The 17,670-nt window shown below is 57.3% G+C and overlaps 1 protein-coding gene across 2 annotated transcripts in view; it reads left to right on the forward strand.

The window, feature by feature from the left end:
• The window catches only part of PSMD1 (proteasome 26S subunit, non-ATPase 1), a 76,183-nt gene that overhangs the window by 19,272 nt on the left and 39,241 nt on the right, over positions 1–17,670 (forward strand). For both annotated transcript variants that reach the window (XM_075570949.1, XM_075570950.1), the window contains exon 16: positions 1,273–1,337. In XM_075570949.1, the coding sequence (XP_075427064.1) occupies positions 1,273–1,337 (65 nt within the window). The remainder of the gene's footprint in view (positions 1–1,272; positions 1,338–17,670) is intronic.

Below are 17,670 nucleotides of genomic sequence, written 5' to 3' on the forward strand. Positions count from 1 at the left end.
CATGCATATACTGAGGGTATACATGCATATACTGAGGGTATAAATGCATATACTGAGGGTATACATGCATATACTGAGGGTATACATGCATATACTGAGGGTATACATGCATATACTGAGGGTATACATGCATATACTGAGGGTATACATGCATATACTGAGGGTATACATGCATATACTGAGGGTATACATGCATATACTGCATATAAAAGTATATAAATGAATATACTGAGGGTATACATGCATATACTGAGGGTATACATGCATATACTGAGGGTATACATGCATATACTGAGGGTATACATGCATATACTGAGGGTATACATGCATATACTGAGGGTATACATGCATATACTGAGGGTATACATGCATATACTGAGGGTATACATGGTACATTCTCTTTGCTTGGTAGTCTGCGCACTAAAAATATTGATGTGTTTTATGGTTGTGTGTGGCGCGGAGCCTCCCCCCTGCAGTGGCCCTCTCCCCTGCAGTGGCCCCCTCTCTCCCCTGCAGTGGCCCCTCTCTCCCCTGCAGTGGCCCCCTCTCTCCCCTGCAGTGGCCCCCTCTCTCCCCTGCAGTGGCCCCCTCTCTCCCCTGCAGTGGCACCCTCTCTCCCCTGCAGTGGCACCCTCTCTCCCCTGCAGTGGCCCCCTCTCTCCCCTGCAGTGGCCCCCTCTCTCCCCTGCAGTGGCCCCCTCTCTCCCCTGCAGTGGCCCCCTCTCTCCCCTGCAGTGGCCCCCTCTCTCCCCTGCAGTGACCCTCCTCTCCCCTGCAGTGACCCTCCTCTCTCCCCTGCAGTGGCCCCCTCTCTCCCCTGCAGTGGCCCCCTCTCTCCCCTGCAGTGGCCCCCTCTCTCCCCTGCAGTGGCCCCCTCTCTCCCCTGCAGTGACCCTCCTCTCCCCTGCAGTGGCCCCCTCTCTCCCCTGCAGTGGCCCCCTCTCTCCCCTGCAGTGGCCCCCTCTCTCCCCTGCAGTGGCCCCCTCTCTCCCCTGCAGTGGCCCCCTCTCTCCCCTGCAGTGGCCCTCCTCTCCCCTGCAGTGGCCTTCCTCTCCCCTGCAGTGGCCCCCTCTATCCCCTGCAGTGGCCTTCCTCTCCCCTGCAGTGGCCCTCCTCTCCCCTGCAGTGGCCCTCCTCTCTCCCCTGCAGTGGCCCTCCTCTCCTCTGCAGTGGCCCTCCTCTCTCCCCTGCAGTGGCCCTCCTCTCCCCTGCAGTGGCCCTCCTCTCCCCTGCAGTGGCCCCCTCCCCCTAACGCCTCTCCCTCGTTTCTAGGTGAGTGATGTGAATGACGATGTGAGAAGAGCCGCTGTGGAGTCTCTCGGCTTCATCCTGTTCAGGTCAGTGACCTCTCGGCGCGCTCCTCTCTGCCGTTCCCTGGTAACATTGAGCGCGCTCCTCTCTGCCGTTCCCTGGTAACATTGAGCGCGCTCCTCTCTGCCGTTCCCTGGTAACATTGAGCGCGCTCCTCTGCCGTTCCCTGGTAACATTGAGCTCGCTCCTCTCTGCCGTTCCCCGGTAACATTGAGCGCGCTCCTCTCTGCCGTTCCCCGGTAACATTGAGCGCGCTCCTCTCTGCCGTTCCCCGGTAACATTGAGCGCGCTCCTCTGCCGTTCCCTGGTAACATTGAGCGCGCTCCTCTCTCCCGTTCCCTGGTAACATTGAGCGCGCTCCTCTCTGCCGTTCCCTGGTAACATTGAGCGCGCTCCTCTCTCCCGTTCCCCGGTAACATTGAGCGCGCTCCTCTCTCCTGTTCCCCGGTAACATTGAGCGCGCTCCTCTCTGCCGTTCCCTGGTAACATTGAGCGCGCTCCTCTCTGCCGTTCCCCGGTAACATTGAGCGCGCTCCTCTCTCCTGTTCCCCGGTAACATTGAGCGCGCTCCTCTCTGCCGTTCCCCGGTAACATTGAGCGCGCTCCTCTCTCCTGTTCCCCGGTAACATTGAGCGCGCTCCTCTCTGCCGTTCCCCGGTAACATTGAGCGCGCTCCTCTCTCCTGTTCCCCGGTAACATTGAGCGCGCTCCTCTCTCCCGTTCCCTGGTAACATTGAGCGCGCTCCTCTCTGCCGTTCCCTGGTAACATTGAGCGCGCTCCTCTCTGCCGTTCCCTGGTAACATTGAGCGCGCTCCTCTCTGCCGTTCCCCGGTAACATTCAGCGCGCTCCTCTCCGCCGTTCCCCGGTAACATTGAGCGCGCTCCTCTCTGCCGTTCCCTGGTAACATTGAGCGCGCTCCTCTCCGCCGTTCCCTGGTAACATTGAGCGCGCTCCTCTCTGCCGTTCCCCGGTAACATTGAGCGCGCTCCTCTCTGCCGTTCCCCGGTAACATTGAGCGCGCTCCTCTCTGCCGTTCCCCGGTAACATTGAGCGCGCTCCTCTCTCCTGTTCCCCGGTAACATTGAGCGCGCTCCTCTCTGCCGTTCCCCGGTAACATTGAGCGCGCTCCTCTCTCCTGTTCCCCGGTAACATTGAGCGCGCTCCTCTCTCCTGTTCCCCGGTAACATTGAGCGCGCTCCTCTCTCCCGTTCCCTGGTAACATTGAGCGCGCTCCTCTCTGCCGTTCCCTGGTAACATTGAGCGCGCTCCTCTCTGCCGTTCCCTGGTAACATTGAGCGCGCTCCTCTCTGCCGTTCCCCGGTAACATTCAGCGCGCTCCTCTCCGCCGTTCCCCGGTAACATTGAGCGCGCTCCTCTCTGCCGTTCCCTGGTAACATTGAGCGCGCTCCTCTCTGCCGTTCCCTGGTAACATTGAGCGCGCTCCTCTCCGCCGTTCCCCGGTAACATTGAGCGCGCTCCTCTCTGCCGTTCCCCGGTAACATTGAGCGCGCTCCTCTCTGCCGTTCCCCGGTAACATTGAGCGCGCTCCTCTCTGCCGTTCCCCGGTAACATTGAGCGCGCTCCTCTCTCCTGTTCCCCGGTAACATTGAGCGCGCTCCTCTCTGCCGTTCCCCGGTAACATTGAGCTCGCTCCTCTCTGCCGTTCCCCGGTAACATTGAGCGCGCTCCTCTCTGCCGTTCCCCGGTAACATTGAGCGCGCTCCTCTCTGCCGTTCCCCGGTAACATTGAGCGCGCTCCTCTCTCCCGTTCCCCGGTAACATTGAGCGCGCTCCTCTCTGCCGTTCCCCGGTAACATTGAGCTCGCTCCTCTCTGCCGGTCCCCGGTAACATTGAGCGCGCTCCTCTCTCCCGTTCCCCGGTAACATTGAGCGCGCTCCTCTCTCCCGTTCCCTGGTAACATTGAGCGCGCTCCTCTCTGCCGTTCCCCGGTAACATTGAGCGCGCTCCTCTCTGCCGTTCCCCGGTAACATTGAGCTCGCTCCTCTCTGCCGTTCCCCGGTAACATTGAGCGCGCTCCTCTCTGCCGTTCCCCGGTAACATTGAGCGCGCTCCTCTCTCCCGTTCCCCGGTAACATTGAGCGCGCTCCTCTCTGCCGTTCCCTGGTAACATTGAGCGCGCTCCTCTCTCCCGTTCCCTGGTAACATTGAGCGCGCTCCTCTCTGCCGTTCCCCGGTAACATTGAGCTCGCTCCTCTCTGCCGTTCCCCGGTAACATTGAGCTCGCTCCTCTCTCCCGTTCCCCGGTAACATTGAGCGCGCTCCTCTCTCCCGTTCCCTGGTAACATTGAGCGCGCTCCTCTCTGCCGTTCCCCGGTAACATTGAGCGCGCTCCTCTCTGCCGTTCCCCGGTAACATTGAGCTCGCTCCTCTCTGCCGTTCCCCGGTAACATTGAGCGCGCTCCTCTCTGCCGTTCCCCGGTAACATTGAGCGCGCTCCTCTCTGCCGTTCCCTGGTAACATTGAGCTCGCTCCTCTCTGCCGTTCCCTGGTAACATTGAGCGCGCTCCTCTCTGCCGTTCCCTGGTAACATTGAGCTCGCTCCTCTCTGCCGTTCCCCGGTAACATTGAGCTCGCTCCTCTCTCCCGTTCCCCGGTAACATTGAGCGCGCTCCTCTCTCCCGTTCCCTGGTAACATTGAGCGCGCTCCTCTCTGCCGTTCCCCGGTAACATTGAGCGCGCTCCTCTCTGCCGTTCCCCGGTAACATTGAGCTCGCTCCTCTCTGCCGTTCCCCGGTAACATTGAGCGCGCTCCTCTGCCGTTCCCTGGTAACATTGAGCGCGCTCCTCTCTGCCGTTCCCCGGTAACATTGAGCGCGCTCCTCTGCCGTTCCCTGGTAACATTGAGCGCGCTCCTCTCTCCCGTTCCCCGGTAACATTGAGCTCGCTCCTCTCTCCCGTTCCCCGGTAACATTGAGCGCGCTCCTCTGCCGTTCCCCGGTAACATTGAGCGCGCTCCTCTCTGCCGTTCCCTGGTAACATTGAGCGCGCTCCTCTCTGCCGTTCCCTGGTAACATTGAGCTCGCTCCTCTCTCCTGTTCCCCGGTAACATTTAGCGCGCTCCTCTCTGCCGTTCCCCGGTAACATTGAGCTCGCTCCTCTCTGCCGTTCCCTGGTAACATTGAGCGCGCTCCTCTCTGCCGTTCCCCGGTAACATTGAGCGCGCTCCTCTCTCCCGTTCCCTGGTAACATTGAGCTCGCTCCTCTCTGCCGTTCCCCGGTAACATTGAGCGCGCTCCTCTCTCCCGTTCCCCGGTAACATTGAGCTCGCTCCTCTCTGCCGTTCCCTGGTAACATTGAGCGCGCTCCTCTCTCCCGTTCCCTGGTAACATTGAGCGCGCTCCTCTCTCCCGTTCCCTGGTAACATTGAGCGCGCTCCTCTCTCCCGTTCCCCGGTAACATTGAGCGCGCTCCTCTCTCCCGTTCCCTGGTAACATTGAGCGCGCTCCTCTCTGCCGTTCCCTGGTAACATTGAGCGCGCTCCTCTCTGCCGTTCCCCGGTAACATTGAGCGCGCTCCTCTCTGCCGTTCCCTGGTAACATTGAGCGCGCTCCTCTCTGCCGTTCCCCGGTAACATTGAGCGCGCTCCTCTCTGCCGTTCCCCGGTAACATTGAGCTCGCTCCTCTGCCGTTCCCTGGTAACATTGAGCGCGCTCCTCTCTGCCGTTCCCCGGTAACATTGAGCGCGCTCCTCTCTCCCGTTCCCTGGTAACATTGAGCGCGCTCCTCTCTCCCGTTCCCTGGTAACATTGAGCGCGCTCCTCTCTCCCGTTCCCTGGTAACATTGAGCGCGCTCCTCTCTCCCGTTCCCTGGTAACATTGAGCGCGCTCCTCTCTCCCGTTCCCCGGTAACATTGAGCGCGCTCCTCTCTCCCGTTCCCTGGTAACATTGAGCGCGCTCCTCTCTGCCGTTCCCCGGTAACATTGAGCGCGCTCCTCTCTGCCGTTCCCCGGTAACATTGAGCTCGCTCCTCTGCCGTTCCCTGGTAACATTGAGCGCGCTCCTCTCTGCCGTTCCCCGGTAACATTGAGCGCGCTCCTCTCTGCCGTTCCCTGGTAACATTGAGCGCGCTCCTCTCTCCCGTTCCCTGGTAACATTGAGCGCGCTCCTCTCTGCCGTTCCCTGGTAACATTGAGCGCGCTCCTCTCTGCCGTTCCCCGGTAACATTGAGCTCGCTCCTCTGCCGTTCCCTGGTAACATTGAGCGCGCTCCTCTCTGCCGTTCCCCGCTAACATTGAGCGCGCTCCTCTCTGCCGTTCCCTGGTAACATTGAGCGCGCTCCTCTCTCCCGTTCCCTGGTAACATTGAGCGCGCTCCTCTCTGCCGTTCCCTGGTAACATTGAGCTCGCTCCTCTCTGCCGTTCCCTGGTAACATTGAGCGCGCTCCTCTCTGCCGTTCCCCGGTAACATTGAGCGCGCTCCTCTGCCGTTCCCTGGTAACATTGAGCGCGCTCCTCTCTGCCGTTCCCCGCTAACATTGAGCGCGCTCCTCTCTGCCGTTCCCTGGTAACATTGAGCGCGCTCCTCTCTCCCGTTCCCTGGTAACATTGAGCGCGCTCCTCTCTGCCGTTCCCTGGTAACATTGAGCTCGCTCCTCTCTGCCGTTCCCTGGTAACATTGAGCGCGCTCCTCTCTGCCGTTCCCCGGTAACATTGAGCGCGCTCCTCTCTCCCGTTCCCTGGTAACATTGAGCGCGCTCCTCTCTGCCGTTCCCCGGTAACATTGAGCTCGCTCCTCTCTGCCGTTCCCTGGTAACATTGAGCGCGCTCCTCTCTGCCGTTCCCCGGTAACATTGAGCGCGCTCCTCTCTGCCGTTCCCCGGTAACATTGAGCGCGCTCCTCTCTGCCGTTCCCCGGTAACATTGAGCGCGCTCCTCTCTCCCGTTCCCCGGTAACATTGAGCTCGCTCCTCTCTGCCGTTCCCCGGTAACATTGAGCGCGCTCCTCTCTGCCGTTCCCTGGTAACATTGAGCGCGCTCCTCTCTCCCGTTCCCTGGTAACATTGAGCGCGCTCCTCTCTGCCGTTCCCCGGTAACATTGAGCGCGCTCCTCTCTCCCGTTCCCCGGTAACATTGAGCTCGCTCCTCTCTCCCGTTCCCTGGTAACATTGAGCGCGCTCCTCTCTGCCGTTCCCTGGTAACATTGAGCGCGCTCCTCTCTGCCGTTCCCCGGTAACATTGAGCGCGCTCCTCTCTGCCGTTCCCCGGTAACATTGAGCTCGCTCCTCTCTCCCGTTCCCCGGTAACATTGAGCGCGCTCCTCTCTCCCGTTCCCTGGTAACATTGAGCTCGCTCCTCTCTCCCGTTCCCTGGTAACATTGAGCGCGCTCCTCTCTGCCGTTCCCCGGTAACATTGAGCGCGCTCCTCTCTGCCGTTCCCCGGTAACATTGAGCGCGCTCCTCTCTGCCGTTCCCCGGTAACATTGAGCGCGCTCCTCTCTCCCGTTCCCTGGTAACATTGAGCGCGCTCCTCTCTGCCGTTCCCCGGTAACATTGAGCTCGCTCCTCTCTCCCGTTCCCTGGTAACATTGAGCGCGCTTCTCTCTCCCGTTCCCTGGTAACATTGAGCGCGCTCCTCTCTGCCGTTCCCCGGTAACATTGAGCGCGCTCCTCTCTCCCGTTCCCCGGTAACATTGAGCGCGCTCCTCTCTGCCGTTCCCCGGTAACATTGAGCTCGCTCCTCTCTCCCGTTCCCTGGTAACATTGAGCGCGCTCCTCTCTGCCGTTCCCCGGTAACATTCAGCGCGCTCCTCTCTCCCGTTCCCTGGTAACATTGAGCGCGCTCCTCTCTGCCGTTCCCTGGTAACATTGAGCTCGCTCCTCTCTGCCGTTCCCTGGTAACATTGAGCGCGCTCCTCTCTCCCGTTCCCCGGTAACATTGAGCGCGCTCCTCTCCGCCGTTCCCTGGTAACATTGAGCTCGCTCCTCTCTCCTGTTCCCCGGTAACATTGAGCGCGCTCCTCTCTGCCGTTCCCCGGTAACATTGAGCGCGCTCCTCTCTGCCGTTCCCCGGTAACATTGAGCTCGCTCCTCTCTCCTGTTCCCCGGTAACATTGAGCGCGCTCCTCTCTGCCGTTCCCCGGTAACATTGAGCGCGCTCCTCTCTGCCGTTCCCCGGTAACATTGAGCTCGCTCCTCTCTCCCGTTCCCCGGTAACATTGAGCTCGCTCCTCTCTCCCGTTCCCCGGTAACATTGAGCTCGCTCCTCTCTGCCGTTCCCCGGTAACATTGAGCGCGCTCCTCTCTGCCGTTCCCTGGTAACATTGAGCGCGCTCCTCTCTCCCGTTCCCTGGTAACATTGAGCGCGCTCCTCTCTGCCGTTCCCCGATAACATTGAGCGCGCTCCTCTCTCCCGTTCCCTGGTAACATTGAGCGCGCTCCTCTCTGCCGTTCCCCGGTAACATTGAGCGCGCTCCTCTCTGCCGTTCCCTGGTAACATTGAGCGCGCTCCTCTCTCCCGTTCCCCGGTAACATTGAGCGCGCTCCTCTCTGCCGTTCCCCGGTAACATTGAGCGCGCTCCTCTCTGCCGTTCCCCGGTAACATTGAGCGCGCTCCTCTCTGCCGTTCCCCGGTAACATTGAGCGCGCTCCTCTCTGCCGTTCCCCGGTAACATTGAGCGCGCTCCTCTCTGCCGTTCCCCGGTAACATTGAGCTCGCTCCTCTCTGCCGTCCCCCGGTAACATTGAGCTCGCTCCTCTCTCCCGTTCCCCGGTAACATTGAGCGCGCTCCTCTCTGCCGTTCCCTGGTAACATTGAGCGCGCTCCTCTCTGCCGTTCCCTGGTAACATTGAGCGCGCTCCTCTCTGCCGTTCCCCGGTAACATTGAGCGCGCTCCTCTCTCCCGTTCCCTGGTAACATTGAGCGCGCTCCTCTCTGCCGTTCCCCGGTAACATTGAGCGCGCTCCTCTCTGCCGTTCCCCGGTAACATTGAGCGCGCTCCTCTCTCCCGTTCCCCGGTAACATTGAGCGCGCTCCTCTCTCCCGTTCCCCGGTAACATTGAGCGCGCTCCTCTCTCCCGTTCCCCGGTAACATTGAGCGCGCTCCTCTCTCCCGTTCCCCGGTAACATTGAGCGCGCTCCTCTCCGCCGTTCCCTGGTAACATTGAGCGCGCTCCTCTCTGCCGTTCCCCGGTAACATTCAGCGCGCTCCTCTCTCCCGTTCCCTGGTAACATTGAGCGCGCTCCTCTCTGCCGTTCCCTGGTAACATTGAGCTCGCTCCTCTCTGCCGTTCCCTGGTAACATTGAGCGCGCTCCTCTCTCCCGTTCCCCGGTAACATTGAGCGCGCTCCTCTCCGCCGTTCCCTGGTAACATTGAGCTCGCTCCTCTCTCCTGTTCCCCGGTAACATTGAGCTCGCTCCTCTCTGCCGTTCCCTGGTAACATTGAGCGCGCTCCTCTCTGCCGTTCCCCGGTAACATTGAGCGCGCTCCTCTCTCCTGTTCCCCGGTAACATTGAGCGCGCTCCTCTCTGCCGTTCCCCGGTAACATTGAGCGCGCTCCTCTCTGCCGTTCCCCGGTAACATTGAGCTCGCTCCTCTCTCCTGTTCCCCGGTAACATTGAGCGCGCTCCTCTCTGCCGTTCCCCGGTAACATTGAGCGCGCTCCTCTCTGCCGTTCCCCGGTAACATTGAGCTCGCTCCTCTCTGCCGTTCCCCGGTAACATTGAGCGCGCTCCTCTCTGCCGTTCCCTGGTAACATTGAGCGCGCTCCTCTCTCCCGTTCCCTGGTAACATTGAGCGCGCTCCTCTCTGCCGTTCCCCGGTAACATTGAGCGCGCTCCTCTCTCCCGTTCCCTGGTAACATTGAGCGCGCTCCTCTCTGCCGTTCCCCGGTAACATTGAGCGCGCTCCTCTCTGCCGTTCCCTGGTAACATTGAGCGCGCTCCTCTCTCCCGTTCCCCGGTAACATTGAGCGCGCTCCTCTCTGCCGTTCCCCGGTAACATTGAGCACGCTCCTCTCTGCCGTTCCCCGGTAACATTGAGCGCGCTCCTCTCTGCCGTTCCCCGGTAACATTGAGCGCGCTCCTCTCTGCCGTTCCCCGGTAACATTGAGCGCGCTCCTCTCTGCCGTTCCCCGGTAACATTGAGCTCGCTCCTCTCTGCCGTTCCCCGGTAACATTGAGCTCGCTCCTCTCTCCCGTTCCCCGGTAACATTGAGCGCGCTCCTCTCTGCCGTTCCCTGGTAACATTGAGCGCGCTCCTCTCTGCCGTTCCCTGGTAACATTGAGCGCGCTCCTCTCTGCCGTTCCCCGGTAACATTGAGCGCGCTCCTCTCTCCCGTTCCCTGGTAACATTGAGCGCGCTCCTCTCCGCCGTTCCCTGGTAACATTGAGCGCGCTCCTCTCTGCCGTTCCCTGGTAACATTGTTCTGCGTAGATGTTTAACCCCTGGGTTGCCAGTGGCCAGGAACACATTGTGGTTATTGCTCTGCTGTCTGTGTATTTATTATTTACTCGGCGCACAAAGTTATATCAATCTATGCAAAATGGGTCCTTGCTCCAAGGAACTTACAATCTAAAGTGTGTACAGGCATACCCCACATTAACGTACGCAATGGGACCGGAGCATGTATGTAAAGCGAAAATGTACTTAAAAGGAAGCACTAACTTTTCCCCACTTATCGATGCATGTACTGTACGGCAATCGTCATATACGTGCATAACTGATGTAAATAACGCATGTGTAACAGGCTCTATTGTCTCCCCGCTTGCGCACAGCTTCGGTACAGGTAGGGAGCCGGTATTGCTGTTCAGGACGTGCTGACAGACGCATGCGTGAACTGCCGTTTGCCTATTGGGCGATATGTACTTACTCGCGAGTGTACTTAAAGTGAGTGTACTTAAAGCGGGGTATGCCTGTATATGTGTATATACTGTATACAGTGGCGAGAGTTTGTGTACCCCTTAGGATTTTCACATATTTCAAACCTCAAATGTTATTAGATCTTAATCTCTAGGTCCTAATAATAGATAAAGATAATCTGATCAAACAAATGACACAAAAACATGATACTTTTTCAACATTTATTTATTCGCAAATGATTAAACGTGTGAGAAAGTATGTGACCCTTTCGATTCAGTACCTGGTGGCGCCCCCGTGAGCAGCAATGACTTCAACATTGGCCCATTCCTCCTTACAGAACTGCTTCAACTCAGTGACATTTGAGGGCTTCCTTGCATGGGCAGCTCGCTTCAGGTCCTGCCACAACATTTTTATGGGGTTTAGGTCCGGGCTTTGACTAGGCCATTCTCAAACGCAGAATTTCTTCTTCTGCAGCCGTTCTTCTGTAGATCTGCTTGTATGTTTAGGGTCATTGTCTTGCTGCATGACCCACATTCGCTTCAGCTCACGGACGGGTGGCCTGACCTTCTCCTCTAGAATCTTCTGATACAATACAGAATTCATGGTTGTATCAATGATGGCAAGCCGTCCAGGTCCTGAGGCAACAAAAGCAGTCCCAAACCGTCACACTCCCACCCCCATGCTTGACGGTTGGGATAAGGTTCTTCTGTACGAACGCAGTGTTTGGTTTTCGCCCAAACATAATATTTCTCATTGAGGCCAAAATGTTCTACCTTTCACTCGTCTGTCCAGAGAACATTGTTCCAGAAGTCTTGTGGATCATCTATGTGCTCTTTGGCGAACTTCAGACGAGCAGTAATGTTCTTTTTAGAGAGCAGTGGTTTCCTCCTGGCTGTCCTTCCATGAACACCGTTCTTGTTCAGTATTTTTCTGATAGTTGAGTCATGAGCACTCACATTAGCCAAGGCGAGAGTGGCCGGCAGATCCTTGGATGTTACTCTGGGTTCTGTGTGACTTCCTGGATGATTTTCCGGTTTGTTCTTGAAGAGATTTTGGTAGGACGATCGCTCCTGGGTAGAGTGACTGAGGTCTTGAACTTTCTCCATTTTGTCTGACAGTGGATTGGTGGAGCCCCAAATCCTTAGAAATTGGTCTGTAACCCTTTCCACACTGATGAGCATCACTAACGGCTTCTCTGAGGTCCTCAGAGATGTATTTTGATCGTGGCATGACATGTTTCCACACACCTGTATGGTGCAGACCAAACTCACAAAAAGTGTCTGATCTTTATATTGGGTGGAACCTCCCCAAATCACACCTGAAGATCTACCTAATTATTTAAACACCTGATTCTAATTATCCCCATTACCTGATAAAACCAGCGTTTCACTTACTTTTGCACGTACCCCAACGCTCTTAATTACTCATTGTTTGTCTAATTGATACATCATTTTGTTTCAAAAGACATGGAATTGGTTAATATAAACCCCTAATGACCGTTGGGGCTCACACGAAAATGCACTAATACTGGCCAAATTTTTTTTCCTTGGAGTAGTTCGGCCCTTCTCACTTTACGGGTTGTGCAGGCCAGGTCTAGAAGATAAGCACGCAAAAACGCTTTTGATGGCGCAATAAATGGGATTTATTAGGTACATATAAAAAGGGTTAAAAATGCACTCTCACAATGTGGTTCATTGCAAAATATCATGTAACGGTCGAAGTTGGGCTGACTGCACCGGTCCGTCCACGCCACTCAGCCAAACATGCGTCCTATGGTACAGGCGTGTCGTGAGCGCTCCATCTTCAAGGGAAAGTCGAGTGTATGTCTTTATACAGCGCCATTAATGTACATAGCGCTTCACAGCGTCCGTGTATTAGCAGGCATACCAGGATTAATGCAAAATTCAGCGTTTCAGCCTTTTTTAAGGCTCCTTGGCGAACTGAAACATTGGCCTTGATAATAAACTTTGCATGTCTTGGTGTGCCTTCTATTGCTCTCCATTATACCCAATGTCTTGGCAACGAAAGCACCCGGGTAACACACCATTTTTAGTGGCGTGCCACTCTAATCGATGAGAGATATATTATATATATATGCCTTGCTGCAGTGGAAGTGCTGTATGCTGGGTGATAATGGGGAAAGGCGGGGTTGCAGACCTGCCTAAGACATGCAGATGAGCATACAGTTGTATTTGCATATTTGCTTTCCTGTGGAGGGTTTTTGTCACTTTTTTTACTCACCATAACTTAACTCAGTATTATGGTATACCCTATCCCATAGCCTCTTTGCATACCCAGTTAAATCAGCCCCACACTGATGAGACCCATTAAGGTCGAAACAGCTGTCTGTGGGTGGTTTTCTGGGTATGCACCTTAACCCTGGCTGTGCTCAAAGCTGTGACCATGCAGCAAGCTTAAGCCTATAGGGAACCATGTTAAAAATGGTTTTTGAGGCAAAAAGTGACACTGTGTGCTCATTTGCATGTCATTTCCCAGAATCCCTTGCTGCAGTGGAAGTGCTGTATGCTGGGTGATAATGGGGAAAGGCGGGGTTGCAGACCTGCCTAAGACATGCAGATGAGCATACAGTTGTATTTGCATATATATATACATATATCTTCAGCTCTTGTCGTCCCGCGGCTGCAGTAATGATCTGATGTGGGGAACGGACGCGATAGGACAGAGTGATGCAGCGTCTCACGCTTTTGGGTACATAAAATGTTATGATTGAAATGGTGCGTTCTAGTGGGGGTCCCCCGGGGTACAATGACTACCCAGATAACTGGTTCCAATTGGTATTTCTGACTTATGTGGCCGCCCTGTGCGCGCGCCTTGTTTTCGCCTGTCAGCGCTGCATCGGAATGTGACCCGTACAGTGAGTGTAACTCGGGCGGGAGGCGCTTGAACAAGCGCGGTATTGATGGAGCACGTGCTGACGGGAAGCTGGTGTTTATACAGCGAGTGACAGCTCTCGGGGGACGAGATGCAGGCCACGCTGCTGCTCAGAGGACCTGTGTGTGCACTTATGGGCAGGCAGCCTTTGAAATGGTGCAATTAGGGTCCGATTAACCCCTTCCCTGCCAGAGTGGCCTGTATGGCCCTGCATGGCAGCTGCAGCCATGTTTGTGCTTTTTTTTTGTACAATAAAATTAGTCTGTTTAAATCCTTGGTGAGCGGGGCGCCCTGTCCTCATTATACAGCCGCGCCCTGTCCTCATACTGGGATAATTGCTTTTACATTGGTAGGCTCTGTATCACTTTTAAAATGGCCGCCTCCTTCGGAAGCCAGAGAAATAATGCTAGGGGAGGGACGGGTTTAGCGCTAATTCCCGGACTTCTCCTGAACTTCCATGTGAGGAAATAAGGAGAGTGTTTTGGAAGGGCTCTGATATAGTCTGTGTTACGCAAATCTCGTGTCGACGCGTTTCACCTCTTCCCTGCCCCACACTGGGAAGCAGGCACTTAACGTGTGAACTCCTTGGTGAAAGGGAGACAGACGTTTATATAATACTGCAGTGCTGTGGGATTTTCCGTCTCCCTCGTGTTAGCGTGGGGCTCCGTGGCCTGGTCCGTGATTTGCCGCTGTCTCCAGCAGATGGCGCCTCCGCGTCACTCACCGGCCCTCTGTATTGATATTGTGTGGTACAGTACAGGGCACTCGCTGATGAATTGGCCTCTCTAGCCCTGTGTATACAGAGGAGAAATTCCATGCGCGCCTTCTGCGCTTACAGCGTTCAATCTTGCAGACACCTCCCCTGCAGCGCACAGCTCTGCCTCACCTACACAGAGGAGACAGTCCGGGGAGATACTCCGTGCTCTCCTACCCTGCGGCTGCACACGCTGGGTCCTCTGCGCTAAATAACTGTCCCGGAGAGAAAACGACGCAACCGCCTTCCTCGCGCTGCAGAATATAAGGCCTTGTCCAGGGCGGCGCTTGGCGGGCGCGCTCACGCGGGCCGCGATTAAACACCTTGCGGCAATGTGTGTGGCCAGCGGGAGCGAGTGCCTGAGCGTGCGCGGTGCTTAGCTGCTTGCCAAGCAAGCAAATTTGAATCTGCCGCTCGTGCGTCACGTGAGCGGTTTGCTCAATGAGGGCGAACCAGCTCCGTGGCGTCTTTGCTGCGCCCTCCCCACCCCACACGCCCTCCCGCGCAGGCACACCTAGCCGGCCTTGCAGTTAAGGGTGATACCTGTGTGCGCTCCCTCCCACCGGCCGCTGCGGGTGTGCGCTCCCTCCCACGGGCCGCTGCGGGTCTGCGCTCCCTCCCACGGGCTGCTGCGGGTGTGCGCTCCCTCCCACGGGCTGCTGCGGGTGTGCGCTCCCTCCCACGGCCGCTGCGGGTGTGCGCTCCCTCCCACGGGCCGCTGCGGGTGTGCGCTCCCTCCCACGGGCTGCTGCGGGTGTGCGCTCCCTCCCACGGGCCGCTGCGGATGTGCGCTCCCTCCCAGGGGCCGCTGCGGATGTGCGTGCGTGCGCGCTGACTCCCACGGGCCGCTGCGGATGTGCCTGCGTGCTCGCGTGCTCACTCCCACGGGCCGCTGCGGATGTGCCTGTGTGCGTGCTTGCGCGCTCCCTCCCACGGGCCGCTGCGGATGTGCGTGCGTGCTTGCGCGCTCCCTCCCACGGGCCGCTGCGGATGTGCGTGCGTGGTTGCGCGCTCACTCCCACGGGCCGCTGCGGATGTGCGTGGGGAGGGAACAGCCGCTCGGGTAATTGGAAGCTCTTGGCGGCGTAATGGCGGTGCCAGCTGGGTGAGTCACGGTCAGCCCCGCACGGTCAGTCTGCGGCAGCGGAACTCGTCTGCCGAGCTAGAGAGAAACCAGAGGCCAGCGGCGAACACATGTGTTAACCCCTGCAGTGCCAGGGAGCCGAGCGTTGATGGCAGTGCTGGAGTTATAGCTCTATTGTAACCCTACCGGCCCTAACCGCTAAATCCCCTTAAATTAACCCCCGACCCTAACCGCTAAATCCCCTTAAATTAACCCCCGACCCTAACCGCTAAATCCCCTTAAATTAACCCCGACCCTAACCGCTAAATCCCCTTAAATTAACCCCCGACTCTAACCGCTAAATCCCCTTAAATTAACCCCCGACTCTAACCGCTAAATCCCCTTAAATTAACCCCCGACCCTAACCGCTAAATCCCCTTAAATTAACCCCGACCCTAACCGCTAAATCCCCTTAAATTAACCCCCGACTCTAACCGCTAAATCCCCTTAAATTAACCCCCGACGCTAACCGCTAAATCCCCTTAAATTAACCCCCGACTCTAACCGCTAAATCCCCTTAAATTAACCCCTGACTCTAACCGCTAAATCCCCTTAAATTAACTCCCGACCCTAACCGCGAAATCCTCTTAAATTAACCCCGACTCTAACCGCTAAATCCCCTTAAATTAACCCCTGACTAACTGCTAAATCCCCTTAAATTAACCCCGACCCTAACCGCTAAATCCCCTTAAATTAACCCCTGACTCTAACCGCTAAATCCCCTTAAATTAACCCCCGACCCTAACCGCGAAGCCCCTTAAATTAACCGCCGACGCTAACCGCTAAATCCCCTTAAATTAACCCCCGACCCTAACCGCGAAGCCCCTTAAATTAACCGCCGACGCTAACCGCTAAATCCCCTTAAATTAACCCCCGACCCTAACCGCGAAGCCCCTTAAATTAACCGCCGACGCTAACCGCTAAATCCCCTTAAATTAACCCCCGACCCTAACCGCGAAATCCCCTTAAATTAACCCCCGGATCAGCTTCGGAGGACGGTCCGTTGACGAAGCGGCGGCAGCCATTTGTTCGAGGCGCAGCGGCCGCGACCAGACGTCCCGCCCCCCCTCACTTCCTCGCACTTCCAGGCGCGGCGCTTGGATTCTTCTCCCGGCTCGCATGAAATGGCGATGAATGGCGCCCGCAGTAAGTGCCCCTGTGTGATGGTCCCGACACCAGCGGCTTCCACGTGCTTTAGGAGGGTCTCTCGTACCCAGACAAGGGCTGAGATAATGCGGGCGATGGGTGCGCCCGGAGGTAAAACTGCTCCAAATCACTTTATATGTAAATATATCGTTTATTGTGCAGTCAGGATTCCAGAGACGAGGGGGAGCGCGGGGGAGGGGGAGCGCAGGGTTTGTTTTGGGGATCGCTTTGGAATCTCTAGACCGAGGACTCTCGGCTCCCTGCGCACCCTTCCCTGTCGTCACTTTGTCCCTGCGCCCCCGCCCCCGTCCCCGTCGTCACTTTGTCCCTGCGCCCCCGCCCCCTTCGTCACTTTGTCCCTGCGCCCCCGCCCCCTTCGTCACTTTGTCCCTGCGTGCGCCCCCCATTGTCACTTTGTCCCTGCGTGCTCCCCCCATAGTCACTTTGTCCCTGCGTGCGCCCCCCATAGTCACTTTGTCCCTGCGCGTGCCCCATAGTCACTTTGTCCCTGCGCGTGCGCCCCCATAATCACTTTGTCCCTGCGCGTGCGCCCCCATAGTCACTTTGTCCCTGCGTGCGCCCCCATAGTCACTTTGTCCCTGCGCGCGCCCCCCATAGTCACTTTGTCCCTGCGTGTTCCCCCCATAGTCACTTTGTCCCTGCGCGCGCCCCCCATAGTCACTTTGTCCCTGCGTGCGCCCCCATAGTCACTTTGTCCCTGCGCGTGCGCCCCCATAGTCACTTTGTCCCTGCGTGCGCCCCCATAGTCACTTTGTCCCTGCGCGCACCCCCCATAGTCACTTTGTCCCTGCGTGCGCCCCCATAGTCACTTTGTCCCTGCGTGCGCCCCCCATAGTCACTTTGTCCCTGCGTGCGCCCCCCATAATCACTTTGTCACTGCGCATGCGCCCCCCGTCGTCACTTTGTCCCTGCGCGTGCGCCCCCCGTTGTCACTTTGTCCCTGCGCGTGCGCCCCCCGTCGTCACTTTGTCCCTGCGCGTGCGCCCCGTCATCACTTTGTCCCTGCGTGCGCCCCCCATAATCACTTTGTCACTGCGCATGCGCCCCCCGTTGTCACTTTGTCCCTGCGCGTGCGCCCCGTCATCACTTTGTCCCTGCGCGTGCGCCCCCCATAATCACTTTGTCACTGCGCATGCGCCCCCCCATAGTCACTTTGTCACTGCACGTGCGCCCCCCATAGTCACTTTGTCACTGCGCATGCGCGTCTTATTAACACTTCCCGCTGTTTGCTGATTACAGACTGCGTGCGCTCTCTCCTGTGTTTACCCTGGTGGCCCGGTCTGAATTCATACCTCTGGTTTGTCGCCGGGGTCCTGTGTCCGGCTCCTGTAATGCCCAGGCCGGATTTCCCTGCTTGGTGTTAAATCTCTTAGTTTGTTGACTCTGAGCTGTGGACATTGTGTGGCACCTACGGGTCCCTATTCTGTCCCTTGCACTACAGGGTGACTGTGACTTCTTACTCAGGGGGTCCTGAGCTGCAGGAAGCACAGGGGGGGAAATCTCTTCCTCTCTGCAGAGCTCTGTGGGCGGGGCCTTGGACAGGGGGTGGAGTCTCAGTGGGGGGCGTGACTGGAGCATGTGGCAGAGATTGGGGAGAAGC

Source organism: Ascaphus truei, chromosome 14 (genome assembly GCF_040206685.1).
Source record: "Ascaphus truei isolate aAscTru1 chromosome 14, aAscTru1.hap1, whole genome shotgun sequence".
In the NCBI taxonomy this organism is placed as follows: Eukaryota; Metazoa; Chordata; class Amphibia; order Anura; family Ascaphidae; genus Ascaphus; species Ascaphus truei.